At 48.3% G+C, this 17703-nt stretch overlaps 2 protein-coding genes across 4 annotated transcripts; both read right to left on the bottom strand.

The window, feature by feature from the left end:
* Window positions 1-2108: 2108 nt before the first annotated feature.
* On the bottom strand, window positions 2109-6438 carry EBP (EBP cholestenol delta-isomerase). The gene is made up of 5 exons (XM_081042800.1): window positions 6303-6438; window positions 5076-5394; window positions 3478-3514; window positions 3219-3349; window positions 2109-2579 (listed from the first exon to the last, which is right to left on the bottom strand). The coding sequence occupies exons 2-5, from the start codon at window positions 5374-5376 to the stop codon at window positions 2356-2358; spliced, it is 693 nt and encodes a 230-aa protein (XP_080898926.1). The 5' UTR covers window positions 5377-5394; window positions 6303-6438; the 3' UTR covers window positions 2109-2355.
* A 976-nt stretch (window positions 6439-7414) lies between these two features.
* On the bottom strand, window positions 7415-17491 carry PORCN (porcupine O-acyltransferase). Of its 3 annotated transcripts, XM_081042177.1 has the most exons (15): window positions 17332-17491; window positions 16509-16673; window positions 15161-15353; window positions 14898-14941; window positions 14330-14511; window positions 14119-14249; window positions 13986-14003; window positions 12658-12672; window positions 12434-12559; window positions 12187-12287; window positions 10865-10941; window positions 10706-10769; window positions 10510-10595; window positions 9397-9507; window positions 7415-7835 (listed from the first exon to the last, which is right to left on the bottom strand). In XM_081042177.1, the coding sequence occupies exons 2-15, from the start codon at window positions 16642-16644 to the stop codon at window positions 7734-7736; spliced, it is 1386 nt and encodes a 461-aa protein (XP_080898303.1). In that variant the 5' UTR covers window positions 16645-16673; window positions 17332-17491; the 3' UTR covers window positions 7415-7733. The 3 variants fall into 3 exon arrangements, with proteins under 3 accessions (XP_080898303.1, XP_080898305.1, XP_080898304.1); XM_081042179.1 differs by lacking the exon at window positions 17332-17491 and having other exon boundaries at window positions 15161-15282; window positions 16509-16618; XM_081042178.1 differs by lacking the exons at window positions 12658-12672; window positions 13986-14003.
* Between the last annotated feature and the right edge of the window lie 212 nt (window positions 17492-17703).

The following is a 17703-nucleotide window of genomic DNA, read 5'->3' on the forward strand; positions in this document are numbered from 1 at the left end:
GAAACGGTGTGTGTCAATAAAACATGGGCTGAATTAGACTCTTGAGAAACTATATGTAGGGCAAAAGGCATTCTCCTTACTTCATTGCATACCATCCATCTGGTTTGGACAAAATACAGAGTGCCCTCACGAATGTAATTTCTAACAAAGGAGTCCTGTAAGATTCCTGGACTTCAGCTGTGGTTGCCGTGTTGTATGGATGCTACTCTTAACATTAACTTTTTAGAGACGTCTGAAATTCTATTTTGGTATCTATTAAAATAATTTGTTTTCTTGGTATTGATATTAAATTGACATCTGTTTTCTGGAAGGTATAAATAATGAGGACTTTTTTTGAAAGCCAGAAGAGGGTTACTGGCACATTTCTCTTGTCCGACGGGCTGGAGTCAAAACCACTTATGGTACTACTGGATTTTTTGTTGGAAACAAATGAGTTTGAGAATCTGTGTCTCATTAGAATTTTCATAGTGTGGGATGAGCAAAACATTAGCCTGGAGCTTGGAGTTTATCCTGAAGGCACTGGAGTACATGTTTTAGATGGGGGTATGATGTGGCCAGATGCCTATCTTGGTTGTGGAGAGAGCCTTGGATGAAAAGATAATGGAAGAAAGGAGATAGAAAACGTGGTCCTTACCATGGTCCTGGGGAGAACTTTTTCTTTCATTTATTTATTCCTCCATTCAACAAATACAAATTGTATGCCAGAAAGTCTACATATACCGTGTTTCCCTGAAAATAAGACCTAGCTGGACAATCAGCTCTAATGCGTCTTTTGGAGCAAAAATTAATATAAGACGGTCTTAATTCGTTTAATCTGCATAAAAAACCCTATGAGGTAAGTACTATTATTACTAGCATTTTACAGATGAGAGCACTGAAGGTCAGAGAGAAACATGTTCAAGGTCCAAGTGATAGTAAGTGGCACAGAGAATAGACAGTGCAATGGATGGAAGGTGGGGCTGTGCCCCGTGTGTTTGAGGAAGAGTAAGGCCAGCACGCCTTACATGATGATGAGGTAAGTGATGGATATGAGGTGAGGAAGTGACTCACAGCTATGGCCTTCACAGTGAGGCATTTCTCAAAAGCTACACTGTAGGCTCAAGCACAACCAGGATTGGAACTGAAGTCCTGCTCTGCACAGGTCACCTGCAGCCAGCCTACAGGCACCTGCAGTTTTATTATTCGTTCTTTGTCATCTCAAAATTCCTCAAGTACCCATTTGTTTTATGACTGAAGGTCTCACCTGTAGAATGAGGGGTATCCGTGGGGTGGATGGGAATCTGTGGGGTGACAGGATGTGGGGGTGTGATGGAAGATCTGCGGGTTAACTGGAGATCTGTGGAGTGTAATAGGGATATGAGGTAAGTGATGAATTCTGCAGTTATAGGGAGTATATAGGGTGAGTGATGGCGTATCTGTAGGGGGTGACGAGTGGCCCCTACAGATGGCGAGTGGTAAATGATAGGGGGTCTGTGATACATGATGAGGGGTTTATGGGGTGAATTATGGGGTTGTTTGGTATGTGATGGGAGGTTTATTGGGGCAAGTGATGGAGGTGAGATGAGTGATGGGTGATCTAAAGAGTAAATGAAAACTATGTGTAGGGTGATGGGTGTCTTAAGGGTTAATGATGGGGTATGTGGAGTGATGAGGTCTGTGGGGTGAGTTTTGTGGGGTCTCGGGTGAGTGATGAGGATCTTTAGGGTAGTGATGGGTGAGTCTGTAGGGTCAGTGATGGGGGTCTTTGGAGTGAGTAATCAGGTGTCTATGAGGTACCTGATCAGGAGACAAGAGGCTGAGTCAATTGAAGAACTTGAAGATTTAGAAAATTCTCATCCTGTCCATATTGCAAAAAAATGAGAAAGTATGTTCTGGAGAGAACACCAAGGGTGTGGGTGGAAGACCACTCCTCAAGAGATTATGGGTGTGACTCATGAATCTAATCAGCCATCACTGTAATCTGTGGGGTTAGTGATGGGGCTTCGTGAGGTCATAGATTGAAGGTCTATGTGATGAGGATGGTGGTCTCTGGAATGAGTGAGTGATGGAGGGGCCTGTGGAGTCAGTTATGGAGCATCTCTGGGGTCAGTAATGAAAGATCTCTGTGTTAGGGTCAAGACCTTTTATTTCCCGATTTTAAAAATTGCCACCCCCATGGACCTCCAAGGTTCTCTTGGACCTTTGTTCCAACAGCTCCTTTCTTTTCCATTTCTAGCCCTTTCGGTGCCCACCCATCAGCCTGACTCTGACAGATCTATTCGCTTTGTATCTCCCACCTGTGGGACCAAAGATTGGACTCTTCTGGTAGATAGAGAGTTTGTCATCAGCCAGTGTTCAAGCCCAGTCCATCACTCATTAGCTCTTCTTGCTCTTGGCTTTTGTAGCTTTGGTGTCCAGCAGGCTCTGAGCATGGGTGAGCTGCTTCACAGAATCGAGCACAAGGATTCCAGGCAGCACCAGCCACAGGGCGTTCATGAAGACAAAGTAAAACCAGAAGTAGAGTGGGTGGCCCAGCTCCCCATGCTGGAATCCATCTCGGTACTCAATGAGGAAGTAGAGCACATCCCCGTAGATCTGACCTGTGGGAGGCAGAAGGGGAAGGGGGGGGGAACCCTGTGAGGAGAAGGAGCTATTCCAAGACATTCTCCAAGTTACCATTCAAGGTCTCAGTGCTCAGGATTCCCAAATTCAGAGAGCTAAGAATTCTGAAATTATACAGCTGAAAAACTGAGAAATCAGAAAAGTGAGAATTCCAGAAATCAGAAGCTGAGAATTTCAGAACCCAGGAGAATTCATATCTCCAAAATTTAAGGAAGATCAAAATCCTTTAATTTAAGATAGCTGAGGATTCCAGGACTAAAAAGAACTCACATTTCTAGAACTAAAGCAAGCTAACAATGTAAGAACACAAAAGGACTAAATCTCAGATGAAGGGGGCTCAAAATCCTGAGCATGAAGAACCCAGGGGCTTCCCAACATCATGGGCCACCTCATGTAACCTGCACTAGAGACTTTGTGATGGAGGAGAAATGAACACTCCCTGTTTGAGAACATAGGCCAAGAGGGGTATGGCTGTTCCAGAACCTCAGGGAGTTTGTCATTCAGTCTGACTCAGCCCTGGGTGGGCACAATTGAGAGATCCCACCCACACAGATGGCCCCTGTGTCTGTGGATCCCACATCATCCCCTCCAGCACCCAGTGTGGGCCTTTTTCTCACCCACAGAGACCACGAGCTGTAGGACAAAGCGGAGGGGCTGCTGGTAGAGAAAGGCGACCACCACCCAAATGCTGAGTGGTCCCCACAGGCAAGCAGTGATGGTCTCCATGCATATCACGAAGTTGTCATTCCTGCGGGAGAAAGGATAGGGAGACACTGGCATCACTGGGCTCTACCCACAGGGCACCCCATTAGTGCTCCCTGACTCACCACCACCACAAACCAATGCAGGTCTCCCGTGACAGTGGCAAACACTTACAGGATGTATCGGCTGTCTCCCTTGGCATACTCTTTCCCTGAAGAAGACAAGAGACACACATGAAAAGTAAAGGCAGGAAAAGGAACTCAGACTTTTGAGAGCTGAGGGCCCATGTAATAAGGCAGGCTTTATAACCCCTCCATGCCTGTTTCCACATCTGAAATGGGGTAGCTGTTTGGATTCTAGAGTTAATACTGTGTTTCCCTGAAAATAAGACCTAACTGGAAAATAAGCCCTAGCATGATTTTTCAGGATGACATACCCTGAACATAAGCCCTAATGTGTGTTTTGGAGCAAACCTTAATATAAGACCCGGTCTTATTTTCATATATGTACACAAGATAATGTGTGCAAACCTGACATAGAACAGTAAGTGTTGCTGGGATTCTCTGGTACTGGAGAAATATTTGTAGAATAAATGTAGACAGGTGTAGATGATGGAGTGAGTGAAGTGGCTAATGAGAGAGAGAGAGAAAGAGAGAATGTGAACAGAGGAGTGAATGAAAGAGTGAGCAGAGTCAATAAGAAAAAAGCAGATCACACAATGTGAAGATAGGTAGGGGATTGGAATAGGTTCTTTATTAAAGAAAATTTCCAAATGATCAATATACACATGAAAGATGCTCAAACTTACATTAATCATTAAGGAAAAGCAAATTAAAACCCCATAATGAGATATCACTCACATCCACTAGAAGGACTAAAATTTAAGAAACACCTGACCATAGAAAGTTTCAGTGAGGATGTGGAAAAACTAGGACTCTCATATACTGATGGTGGGAATATAAAAAATGGTGCAGCCATTTTTGAAAACAATTTGGCAGTTTTTCATAAAGTTAAACACACATCTACCATACGACCCAGTCATTCCACTCCTCTATATTTACCAAGAGAAATGAAAGCAGATCTCCACACAAAGACTTGTTTAACAATGTTCATAGCAGCTTTATTCATGAGGCCAAAAGGAGTATTGCTTATAACAGCAAAAGACTGGGGGAAATGCCCATCAATACTGGACAAGTCAAATAATTCTGTAACATCTATGCTTTGAAAGCTCTTTATGAACTGATGAGTGACCTTGTTAAAAAAAAAAAAAGCAAAGTTAAGGAGTGTTTATAACATGTTACCATTTGTTTACACAAAAAGGAAAAACAAAGACAATGATGATGACAATAAAGTTATATGGCATCTACTGTCTGCCAAATAATAATAATAAATAATTATATGGCATCCACTGTCTGCCAAACACTGTTCTAAATGCCTTATATATATATATTTGGGTATTACTATTATCCTTCTTTTACAATTGAGCAAACTGAGGTTTACGTATTTAAGTGTAAATAAACCCTGGAAGGAAACAAACAATTATTAACAGTGGTTAATAACTGCGGACACTTGGTGGACAAAAGGTAGATTTTCACTGCATACCTCTTTAAATGGTTTGTTTTTCGACCCATGTGAATATATATGCGAGAAAAAAGTTAAATAAGATTTTAAAATAAATTAATAGAAGAAGAGTTGGTGGGTGGGTAACCATCTAAGCCAATCCCTGCCTGGAAAATTCCCTCCCACAGCACATGAAAGAACTCAGGACTCACAGAGTTGGGATAAGAAAGCTTGGTCTCCAAGAATGTCCTCGTGGTACAGGCTGAACCAACCCTCAATCACCATGTGAATGAATCCACACACTGTGAACCAGCACAGGGACAGTCGACGCCAGGTCCCCAGTGGGATGACTGCAGCACGTCCTGACAACAGCCATGTGGTCACAACTAAGACTCCAGAGACAGAGAAGAGGCCAGCCAGGATATGCCAGGTAGGGCAGTCATTAGGCACAAAGTTGTCCAGTCTCAGGTGCCGAGGCCAGTATGGGTGCAAGGGGATAGCGTTGGTGGCCATGTATTTGTAGGCAGATAGCTGTGTGTGGATAAGTACAAAGGAGAAAAAAGAAGAGAAAAACCTGAACAAATAGAAAGTACAGAATGACATCATAAAATCAAATCCAAATGGTTAGTTATCACAAGAAATGCAAACGGACTAAATTCATCAGTTAACAGACTTGTAAAACTGGAAAAAAACCAATCCAATTATATAGTTTTAAAAACCTAACTGTAAGGCCACAGAAAGACTGAAAGCTTGTTTGTTCCAGCTCTCTAAGAGCCATGTAATGTGGTAAACACAGGAGCCAGACCAGGTCCTTGCCTACAGGGGTCAGGGTCAGCTGAGAAAGACATAGGAATGATGCATGGTCCCTGCCCTCATTGGTCACCCTTTTGTGAGGGAGACAAGGGAACCAGGTCTCGTCCCCGCCCTCAGGGCTCATAGTCCGCTGGGGTAGACGCAACGAGTAGGTTGGGTTCCACTGCAGGGGTCAATGTCTTGCATCATTCAACGGAGAGCTATTCCCTCCCTGTAGTCCTGGAAACTTCGGGACAGAAAAGAGAAAACTAATGAGAACTACAACTCTCAGGTTCAGTATGTGGAAAGCCAGACGCTTCCCGCAATAGCGCAAACTTACCTCCTAAATGCAAGAGGAAAAGAAAGTAGAAAGCAAGGGTCTCGCGCGCGCGGCGCTTAAAAGGAAAAAGGAGGGTCAAATACAGAGACCACCAATCAAAACTAGTCCAGCTGACCAATGAGAAGGAGGATCTTTTGTTGTCCGGGCGACCACGCCGTAGCTGGGGGTCTGGCGCAGGCGCGTGATGGGGAGGTGGAAGGGGTGGCAGGATGCAGGGAGAAGGGTTTCGCGCAGGCGCGCAGAGGGCTGGCTGTTTAGCAGCGAAGAGCTAGGGGATGGAGTGGCAAGCCGGGCGGAGGGCACTCACCCAACGGCGCGGTCGCGGCGGCTTCTCCCACAGGGTCTTGACTTTCTTGAGGCTGGCCTGCTGGCTCCGAAACTGCCCTAGTTCAGACCCATCCTCTCAGTTTCGTCGTTTTACGGAGTTGGCCAATGGAGGGGCTGGGAAGGCGGCCGGTGCCGCTCCCAACCAATAAGAGCTCTTTATGTGCCGCCGGCCCCGCCCTCACGCGTGGTGCCATTTTCGCTGTTGGCTGAGCCTGAGTCAGGAGGTGCTTGAAGGCTGGGACTGCCAAAGCTGGTGGGCGTTTTCGGCCCGAAGCCAACCTGCAGAGAGTCTTAGCTCATATCCCCTTATCAGTCAGTCATGTCGTAAATAGGATATAAGTCCTCGTCTGCTGTTGAAAGAGCATTGCGTCGCGTCCTCTCATCTTTGCTCTAGTTTTCTAAGCAGAGCGATTAATCAGTTCCCAGACCAACCTTCAATTCTAATGCCTGAATGCACAAGGACACTTAATACTAAGATCACATCTTGTATACTGTGCCTTCACCCTCTCTGCCTCAGCACTCAGAACTTCTCAGTGAGCATCCTCACCTCTCCTGACTTGAAGTCAGAAGAACCAATCAAAACCCAGGCCCCTTAGTCTTGCTGCCCAATTGGCATGCAGACTGTCTCCCTGTGCCAACTCTAAAGAACCAACCAATCAGAACTCCTTAATTCTAAGGCACTGGGCACCCCAACCGCAAATTCAGAACACAGACCCATCCCAGACCTCATATCTAATTCTTAATACAACTTACAACCTTTAGTCCTAAGGACCAGTGTGCATCAACTCTTCCTTTCCCTCCTCTCTGCCTCACTCAGAGCAACCACTCAGAACGGAGATCCCTCAGTTTCCCAGCTAGTTAGTATCAGGCCTTCTCTACATTCAACTATCCAATCTGTCCTGGCCCCACTCAAATTAAGCAGTGCCATCCTCGAGCTCATCTCCAATCATGAATAATAAATTAACATGACCCAACTACAAGCTGCTCCCTCTTCATTGTTTCTAGCTTCCAATTCTTTATCCATGCTGTGCCCCCTTCCTCACTCACTTCTATTCCCCACTAAGCAGTGACGAAAGAGCCTTTTGTATATTTCCTACTTTTATTTGGCAATAATAAACTGTATATAAAAAGGGAGAAAGAAGGCAGGGAGGCCCTGGATCTCCCCCTCTCTGCTTCCCCCAAGCATCCACCACCCCTAGGCCCCAGCAGGGACCATTCCTTCCTGCCTTGAGGTGGGGTGGGGATTGACAGGCATGGAAAATGGTGTGTGTGTGTGTGTGTGTGTGTGTGTACGGGTGTTGGAGCAAGGATGGAGAGGGGTCAAGAATTAGAGGGACTTCCCTCATCCTCCATCAGAGCTGGCACCCTGAGGAGGGGTCTTGAGGGAGCTGTTAGGGTCCACAGATGTGCCTCAGCCTATGAGACGGTAGAAGATCCAGCATCCAAAAGTGATCCAGTGACTGGCCCAGCTGAGCTCTGACCACTTGTGGACAGTGTATGCCATGCCATAGCCCTGTGGGAGAGAAAGAAGTGATGGTCCCACTCAGGAAGAACAAAGAAGTGCTCAGGAAAACCCATCTTTTGCTCAAAGCCATTTCTGTGACTCCATGGTAACCCTAGGTAAGGCCCCATAGAAGTGACTGGGTACACATAAAAGGTAAGCAGATTTAGGGTTTTTTTCTATTGTGTTTTCTTCTTTAAAAATCATTTTAAAAATAAGACAAGACAACCCACTTTCTAACCTGTACTCTGCCTTATAAATAAAGAGCTCCTAGAATTGATTTCTTAAAAAGACAAAAATTGGCAAAGGAAGCGAGTAGGCTGTTCTCTGTAAAGGAAAAAACAAACAAATAGCTCTGAAATGTATGGCCTCACACATAATCTTCCTCCTCTCAAACTTGCAAACACATCCAGGAAGTCTGAGAGGCACTCGGTGGGGTGACAGGCACATTCACACACTGCTGGTGAAAGGGCAAAAAAGGTAACTTCTCCATTTTGACTATCAAGAGTAGATCCTACAGTTCTGTCTGCATCTGTGTAAATCCACAGGAGGGTGAGGGCATTACTTGCTGCAGCGTCATTTGCATATAGGAAAGATAGGAAATCACCTGGGTGTCCAACGATAAAGGACAAACTACACTGTGTCATACCCTCACAATGGAAAAAATGAGTGAAGACACTCTATATACTAATGTGGAAGATTTTCAAGGATTATTACGTGATAAAAGCAACACGTGGAACAGTGTCATTCATGAGTTACCCTTAGGGTAAAAACCAGGAGGAGGGAAGCTTTATATTTGCTCCTTATGCTTAAATTTTAGAAGGATATTTTAATCAAATAAATGAAAGTGGTTACCTGTAAGAGGGCAGTGGGTAGATGGTAAATGGTAGGAGCAAGACTTTCCCCTGAGTATCTTCAATACAGGTTTGTTTTTGAATCATGGCCTATACGTTAACTGTTTTTAAATGTTTTAATTAAATGAGATAAAAAATTATTTAAAAAGTAGCAAAACCCAGAATCTGTACACTCAACCTGAATAAAAATTAAAAATTGTTTTTAATGATGAAAATAATATAAAGTTTTATTTTTAATTAAAAAAATTAAAAGAGAAGCAAAACCTAGGTCCTGTAAGAGCCATATGAATAAACATTATTTTTAAAATTGTTTTTCACTTGAAAAGGAGTAAAATCTGGAATGTGCATATTTCACATGAATAAAAATAGTATATACATTTTAATATACATTTTAAAGTCGAATCCAGAATTTATACACTCAACCTGAATAAAAGTATTTTTTTACAAAATTAAATAAGAAAGAAACCTTGCAAATTCTACCTAAACAAAAATATGAGATGATTAATTTTAAAAAAGTAAAGCCTGGATTTTGTATTCCATCTCTATAAAATAAATTTTATAAGTAAAATATTTTGCACACTTCACCCAAATAAAAGACCCAACAATGTGAATCAACGAGAGGGACAAAGGGAAAGGCCAGAGGAGCATTGGCTGCACAAGCTACAGACATGGTTCCCATGAGCTGGTGGCACATCCCCCAGCCCAGGACCCCACCTCACCTGCTCCTCTGTGATATCATCCACGTCGACATCGAACAGGGAACCCAGGTAAGCCAGGTGGAAGACGGTCAGGGCCCCAAAGAGCAGGTTTAAGCCTCGCACCCTCAGGCCCTGAGGGGGACAGATGGATATACTTGCTAGCTGGACCTACTCACTGTCTTCCAGCCTCACCTGGGCAAGGGAGCCCAGGGAGACACTCCAAGTGCAGTGGGTCCCAGGAATGAGGTTGTCCAAGGCACCCCCGGGGTAGAAAAGAGATGGTTCAGATCCTCGTATGGAAGCGCCCGGGGTATCCAGGGATGAGGGCACTAGTAGCACTGAGGGCATTCAGGTGGGGGAGATTTGAGTATTCAGGCAGAGGAGGAAGAATAGTGGGGCTCCGCGTGGGTGGTTTCTGGTGATAAACATCAGTTGTCAGATGGGTGGCAAACCTGAGGTTGTTCTTACTTCTTATTGCAACAAAATACAAACAAACAAAAGCGGGATCTGCAGGACCCACCACCCTCCCCCTTGCTCACTCGCTCAAGCCACACTGGCCTCCTCGCTGTTGCTCAAATATTCCAGGCCCTCTCCCATCTCAGGGCCTTTACACTGGTCTTCCCTTGGCCGGAAATGCTTCCGTCCCTTACCTCCTTCAGATAAAGAACTCCAAAGGTACCTCCCTGTTCAAAATGGAACCCATTCACCCCCTAATACTTCCCTTCACCTTTCCCTTATGTATTCCTCCTTGGCACTAATCACAATCTAACAAACTACTACACTTCACTGGCTTGGTTGCATTTACTGTCTCCCCTGTTAAAATGTTTGTCCCAGAAGGCTGGGATTTTGGTCTGTTTTGTTCACCACTGTGTCTCCAGCACCTGAAACAGTGCCTGGTACCAGCAGGTGCCCAATAAATGTTTACTGGAAACATGAATGCCAGGTGTATATACAACAGGTCCTTGATAAATGTTTGTTAGAGAGATGGATGCCAGTGAATAGAGGTGAGGTTACAGGGGTGGCTCAGGCACCATCTGAGGAAGCTGGGTACCATGAGACAGACAGAAGATGGAGACAGAATGACGTATTTGAGGGGGAGCGTAGGGTGCGAGGTTACCCAGGCTGAACCCTCACCAAGCGATGCTGGTGTGAACAGTCTGGTGGGCAGCGTTTCGACAAGACGCAGGCACTGAGGATCCGAGCCAGGCGCTTCCGGAGGACTAGGGCAGATGGGGGGCGGTATGGGGGTACGGTTAGCTTCAGGAGACAGTGGTTCCAGTCCCCACCACCAACCTTCCATCCAGTCTGCTGAGCTGGGCTCTCCACTCACCGTGCTCCACATAAGTGATAAATGCCAGGGTCAGCAGCACTGCAGCCAGGTGGAAGCTGAAGCCCTGGGTAGGTGGGGGAGGCAATGAGGTAAGTGAAGAGGAGGCCCTGGCTCCACCTCCCCCCAGCTTCTTCCCTGGCCCCGCTCCGCCCTGCTCACATGCAGGAGAGCACTGGCTGCATAGGTGACCAGCACAGCTGAGAAGGTCCCCAGGCGGAGAGCATTCTTGAAAACATCTGGAGGGGGGAGATGTGAGTTAAGAGTCCTGAGATTGCCCTCTGCCCTTCCTGGGGGGGCCACAGAGCAGGGTGAGGATACCCACAACCTGTTGGAACCCCCAGGATAAAGCCTTTTTTTTAATTAGTTTCAGGTGTACAAAACAACATAGTGATTAGACATTTACACACCTCACAAAATGATAACCCCAACAAGTCTACTGCCCATCTGATACCGTACATAGCTATGGACAAAGTCTTTATAATGGCCTCAAACTTCCTATGTTTAAAATTTAGCTCCTGAATTTCCTTTCCAACCTGCTTCTCCCACAGTCTCCCTAAGTTCAGTCAATGTCAACTCTACCCTTCCAGTTCCTCAGGGCAAAAACCTCAGAATCACCCTTGATCCGCCCTTCCCCTACTCCCACAGTCAAACTCAGCAAGTCCTGTCAGTTCCACCATCAGAATTTATCCAGAATCCACCTCTCTTTTCCACATCCACTGCCACTGTCACCATTGCTGGCCTGGACTATGCAATGGCCTCCTCACTGCTTCCGCCCGTGCCCTCTCCCCATCTCCTCACAGCAGCCAGAAGGTCTTGTTACAACCCAAGTCAGCCCAAGACCCTCTTCTGCTCAGATCCCTGCTGTGGCTCTAGCTTCCAGAGAAAAGGCCAAAGTCCTCCCAGTGGCCAATGTGGGCCTACAGGACAAGGCCCCTGATACCTCTCTGACCTCACCTCCTGCCACTGGCCCCCTCGCTCTCTCTACTCCTGCAGAACTGGTCTCCTCAAACTTGCCAGGCATACTCCTGCCTCAGGGCCTTTGCATTGGCTGTTCCCTCCATGTGTCATACTCCTTCCCTACAAATTCACATTGCTTTTTCTTTCACTTTCTTCAAGTCTGCTCAAAATATCACCTCCATGGGACTTGCTCTGACTAATCTATTTAAAATTGCAACCTCCCACCCTTACTGCCAATACTCCCAGATCATCTTTTCCTCTATTATTATTATTTTTTTTTACCATAGCACTTATTACCACCTAAACTATTGTGTATTTTTTCTCTTTTTATCTGCTCCTCTCTACAAAGATGCCAGCCTCACCAGGGCAGGGATTTGGCGTTGTTTTTTTTTTTTTCCTTGAAGTATCTTCAGTGCCTAGCACACAGTAGGTTCTAGGTTCTCAGTAAATGTTTACTGTATGAATATATGAAAGGGCCTGGGGTGAGTACTCTCAACTCTTGGAGTGGTGACTTGGTGACTCACAGTTATTTAGCCAATAAGACATGGGCAGGTTCCAGCTTGTGACAACTTCCACCATGGACCGAGGCAGCTCCACGTACAGTGGCTTAGACACCGTCAGGTCCCTGTGGGCAAATTCATCTTAGATCTCTACCCAACTGACTGCCACACTTTTGTCTTAGCTGTTTCCTCCCCAGGGAGCAACCTCCCTCCCCCCCACATCTCCTCTAGGCAGCACCCGGTGGGAGAGGGGGGCCCCAGCCCTCCCCACCATTCCATGTGATCCTTCTCCTCGGTGAAGCCGGCCCCCGCCAATGTGGCCGTGGCCTCGGACAGGAAGCCCACAAAATAGTTGCTGAAGTGGAAGGAGACAGCACTCTCATAGGCTCGCAGCCACCTGGTGAGAAAGGAGTAGGCAGGAGAGGCATCATGTGCAGGGGCCAGTACGACACCCCACCTTGTGTCAGCATCCCTAGCCCCACTCTGTAGACTCACCTTACCATGGTGCCCCTAAGGCCCCGGGGGTCAGGAAGGCAGCAGAGAAGAAAAGAAAGAGTCAGAGAGGCCCAGGAGGCTGGCCTGAGTTGTTCAGACAAGACAGAAACATGGTGGCAAAAAGGTGCAGTGTGATGGTCACACACATACATGTACTGTCAGTAAGTTAGTTTCATGGGACTCAAACGGATGTGTGAGTTGCTCTATAATATGACACGGTCCCGCAGTCTTCCATGGCCAGCCATCCAGACCCAGCCACCATCAGAGGCTGATCTCACAGCCCTACACCCTTACAGCCATGAGGCCAGATACAAATACTGTCAGACTCCCAGCCTGGCAGCTCTCTAACCTGACTCAGTGACCATAAGACATAGAGAAATCCTTTAATTAGGCACAGAGACCATCAAGCACCCTGCTATGCCCTCACAAACAAGTCTACACTCAAGATAGTCATCCCGTCAGTCATATAATAGACAGTCAAAAACAGGCAGAGTCCCACATTGGAAAAAGCGTTGGTTCTGGAATCAGGCCTGGGATTAACGCCTGGCTGCTTAGCTGGATAACACTGGGCAAGTCACTCCACCCTCCTGTGCCTCATTCAGCATCCGTCACTGGCCACTGAGTGACGGGAGGCCACTGAGTGGAGGAGGGGGTCAGTGGCCAATCAGTGGCCACTGAGTAGGGGAGAGGGTCATACAATCAAGTAGCCAGAAGAAATCCTATAGTCACACGAGAGGCCAATGGTTGGTCCTGTAGACAGGCACAGGCACACAGTTGGTCACGACCCCTCAGATAGAGAACACCACACAACCAGAGAAGTCCGAGCCACAGGCAGAATCCATCACAGACAGGAATATAACACACTACAGTCAGACACGTACTCAGCCAGAGTTATAGACAAGCCAGCCTTCCCTTACCCAATGACAGCCACATACCCCATTGTTGACAATATAGACAGCCAGAACTCCAGTCCCACACAGGGAGTCAGTGGCTGATAGGCAAACAACCCATACACATCCCTCGTCAGAGTCACAGACAGGTCAGCGTCACCAACCAACACATACTTGTCACTCTCTGCTGTAGTCACGTAACTTGCTTGTCATGGTGAAACAGCAGAACAGATGCAGAGCTACGCACGGATGTGTCCGAGTCTCAGTCACAAGCAGCGTCACAGCCAATCAATCTGGGCCAAACAGCAGCCACAGACAGACACTCAGTCTCTGTCTAGTCATGGGCTAGATGGTCTCAGACTTCACAGAACCAATCAGTCAGACGGTACACCCACGCCCCAGTTAGCCCACTTGCCCTCACCACCTGCCTTCATTTACCTGGCTTTGCGTTTCTTGCTGTAGTAACAGAAGACAGACAGAAGCGTTAAGAGACAGGCTCAGAGCTGGGGAGGCCCCAGGTCCCTACCCAACCCCCTCACGGCTGGGCAGAGGCCTCGAAGGTCATGCTCACTTGCGAAGGAGGCGGTCACCATCAAGGGGGATGAAGTATGGGAAGAGGTAAGGACCCACACAGGTGGACAGCACAAGGCACAACAGGGCCAGCGCCAGGCTCCGGGCCACCTTCTGCAGCCACCGGCGGCTCTGTGGGGATCAAGGCTCCATGAACACTGCCCTGTGGTGGCTCCCACAGTCCCTGCCCACCTGTTCACCCCAGACCTCACCAGCGGGCGGCCTTGGACAGTCTGTAGGTAGCTGTGGAAGGATATCCAGGGCCCAAAGACGATGGTGCCCACGAAGTAGAGGTAGCCCATGAACTCCACAGGCGAGGGCACCGCACCCACCTCGCCCCGGTCCAGGTCGAAGCCCAGAGACACTGCCTTCATGGCCACGATCATCTGGGCGCCTATGTGTGGTGCCCATGGTCAAGTGGATGGGCAGAGAGCAGGTCAGCATGCGGGGACGGGGAGCACTGGGTGAGGGGTGGTATGAAAAGAGGAGTACAAAGATGAACAGGTGGGCACGGAGTCAGACAGGCAGGCGAGCAGGTGAGCCCAGAACTGGCAGATGCCCTTATTCAAGTCAGGCAGGTACATGAGACGGGAAAGATAGGGGTGTGGGGGAAGGCATGATAGAGAGAGACACCAACGTAAAGGGAATCTGAGGCCTGCACGTCCAGTGGCGTGGGCAGAAGAGGGAGAAAAGTGGGGAAGGAAAGACAGGGTTGGGGGAGTTAGGAGACGTGGAGGGGGCAGGAGGGCTGAGGCTGGTCAGAGGGCCAGGGGTGCCTACCTCGCATCTTGTGCCATGTCACGGTATCCACCATGTGCATCTCACTGAGGAAAAAGGGTGGCATAATTCTCCAGGACTCCCTCCTCCAGGGGGAGCCCAAGCTCAGCCTGTCCTGTATAGCCTTCAGAGAGAACAAGTTTCCCACATGCCCTCCTCCGGGAATACCTCCCACCCTCCCTGTCCTGAACGACCTCAGGAGGAGCAGCCCCGGGGCCCACCCGCCCTTCTGCTGACAGTGTGGGGATGAGAGCTCACACCCTTACCCCATAAGCAGGTAGATGAGGATGGTGACGGAGAGGAAGACACCTCGATGAGAGGAATGTCGGCAGAGGAACAGCACGAGGTAGCACAGGAGGCTGAGCAGCACGACCCAAACCATGTGCAGCTGGAAGAAGTGGTAGAGGCTGAAGAACCCGCCTGCAACGGTGCTTGCGTGCTTCAGGTAGGATGGCAACCCTTCAGGTGAGAGGAAGAGAGGACAAAGAGGGAAGTTGGGTGGGCTGGCAGGAAGGAAGGGCAACCTGGGCAGAGGGCATAGCCTAGGCAAAAGCTTAAGAGGTTGGACTATGGGTGGGATTGCAGGAGGTTCAAAGCAGGTGTCGGGGGCTGGAGAGGTGGCGGCCTGGGTTTAAAGAAAAGAAACATCTATAAAGGAAATTTGCAGAACCCTGGAGGAAATTTGAGTATCAACTGTATTGTATAATATTATTGCATCCAGATTAAGTTTCGTAAGTGGTGATGGTTGAGGCTGTGGCTGTTGGGGGAAGGTATTCTTGGGGGGGGCACACACTGAAGGATTTGGAGTGAAGTGTCAGCAGGTTATTCAAGTGATTCAGGAAGATAGATAGATAGATAGATAGATAGATAGATAGATAGATAGATAGATAGATATAGCAGGCTAATGTGGGAAGATGTTAACAGTTGGAGAAACTGGTAATGCATATATGGGTGCTCATTGTACTATTCTTCAACCTTTTGGTAACTGAAATATTTCAACATGATAAACCTAGGAGAAAATAAAACATCAATTTAAAATAAAATAAAAAAAGTGTAGAACCTTTGAATTTGAGATTTCCAAAATTCTCAGCATCCTGTAGGGACCTTGGGAACTTGTAATCTTATCGTTTGGATATGGGCTTGCCATGATTGCAGAAACATTCCGGAATCCTAAAATCCAAAAATCTTATCATGCCCTGATTCTAGAAATCTGGAATGCCAGCATTTTAGAAGTCTAGAATGTGAGTATTTCAACTTGTCAGAATTCCCAAACTCTGTAATGTGGTACTTTGGGATTTCATAACCCTTTGATACCAACATTCCAAAAACTTATAACCTTGGGATGTAGACATTTCAGGATCCCAAGATCCAAGAATCTCATCGTTCCAGAACCCAAGAATATTGAAAGGCATGGCTTGGCATGGCTGGACATAGTAGGACGTGCCGTAGTGAAATGGTGCTTAGACTGGTGGGATGTGGTGGGTTGACCATGTTGGCACCTGGCTTGGCATGGCAATACGCAAGTTGTGCAGGATAAAATGTGGCTTGGTGTGGATGAACGTGGCAGGTGTAATATGGCCTGGTATGGTGGCACATAGTGTCGCAAGCACTTACCGAGCCTCCAGAGGAGGCGGCAGGCAAGGCAGATGGCAAGGAGCAGCCAGATCTGGTCAAGGCCCTGCTGGGCAGTAGGTAGGAGACATCCCTGCAGCAGCTGCTGGAAAAATTCCTGGCGGCTGAAGGTGGCCATTGCAGCCCCCCACAGATGGATGGACAGACCTGCCAGAATGGGGACACAGAGATGGGATGTCCATGGGGAAGACCATACTCAAGGAATGGACTCAAGCACTGAGATTTCGGTTTCGGACTGTCCAACCCATGTAGAGACGCGGTACTGGGGGGGGGGCTGGGGGAGGGTGTGAGTGTCAGGTACATCAGACTGAGCCGCCAACTGTGTATATGGGATGTCCTGGGTGCACACACAGAGCCCACGACCTGTGGTAAATGAAGGAGCTGTGTCTCTTGTATGCTATGACAAGTCTTGGCCCAATAGTGATTGAATGGTGTACATTCTAGTCCCGTATATCAAATGGGGGGCCTCTCTGGTTTCCAAGGTAGAATCACTCTGTGTGGATGGCAGAGAGGAAGATCCTATGACATTTGGGGGCCGTGTGCATCTCTCCATGTACGGATGTGGGGGGTGTCCTGTATCCCCTGCCTTCCCCATCTCACCCCTACCCGGCCTCTCCCGGCCACCAACAAAGCCCTGCCAAGGCCCCGGGGTTTCAGGGAGATGGTGGTGATGGTTGGGGGTAGAGTAGGAGGGGAGTCTGAAAGGTGATGGAGAGGAGACCCTAGGACACGCGCTGCAGACCCGTGCCGGGAGGCCGGCTCAGGATGGGAGTGGAGGAGCCGCGTGCGCACTCCTGCGACCTACCTGGCAGGAAGGAAGCCGCGGTCCCGGGGGCCGGGGATGTACCGCCGCCGCCACTGCCGCCGCCTCCTCCGGGCAGCCTCCCCCGCAGGCCGCAAGGCCGGGACCAGCTGCGGCTCCCAGGACAGCGCGGCGAGCGGGCCCTTTAAATCCCGGGGAGGCCCAGCCGGTCAACTCAGCCAATGAGAGGGCAGGAGCGGGGCGGGGCTGGTGGAGGAGGAGGGGAGCGGGAGGATCGAGGGAAGGAGGAGCGGGAGATTGAGAAGAGCGAGGCGCTGGGGGTGTGGGGGGGACGTCTGTGCGCACCACGCTCGCGCCCGCATCTTTCTGGCCCTGGGTGTTGCAGCAACTAAATGTTCGCGTCCAGACGTCTCT

Source organism: Rhinolophus hipposideros (genome assembly GCF_964194185.1).
Source record: "Rhinolophus hipposideros genome assembly, chromosome: X".
Lineage (NCBI taxonomy): Eukaryota > Metazoa > Chordata > Mammalia > Chiroptera > Rhinolophidae > Rhinolophus > Rhinolophus hipposideros.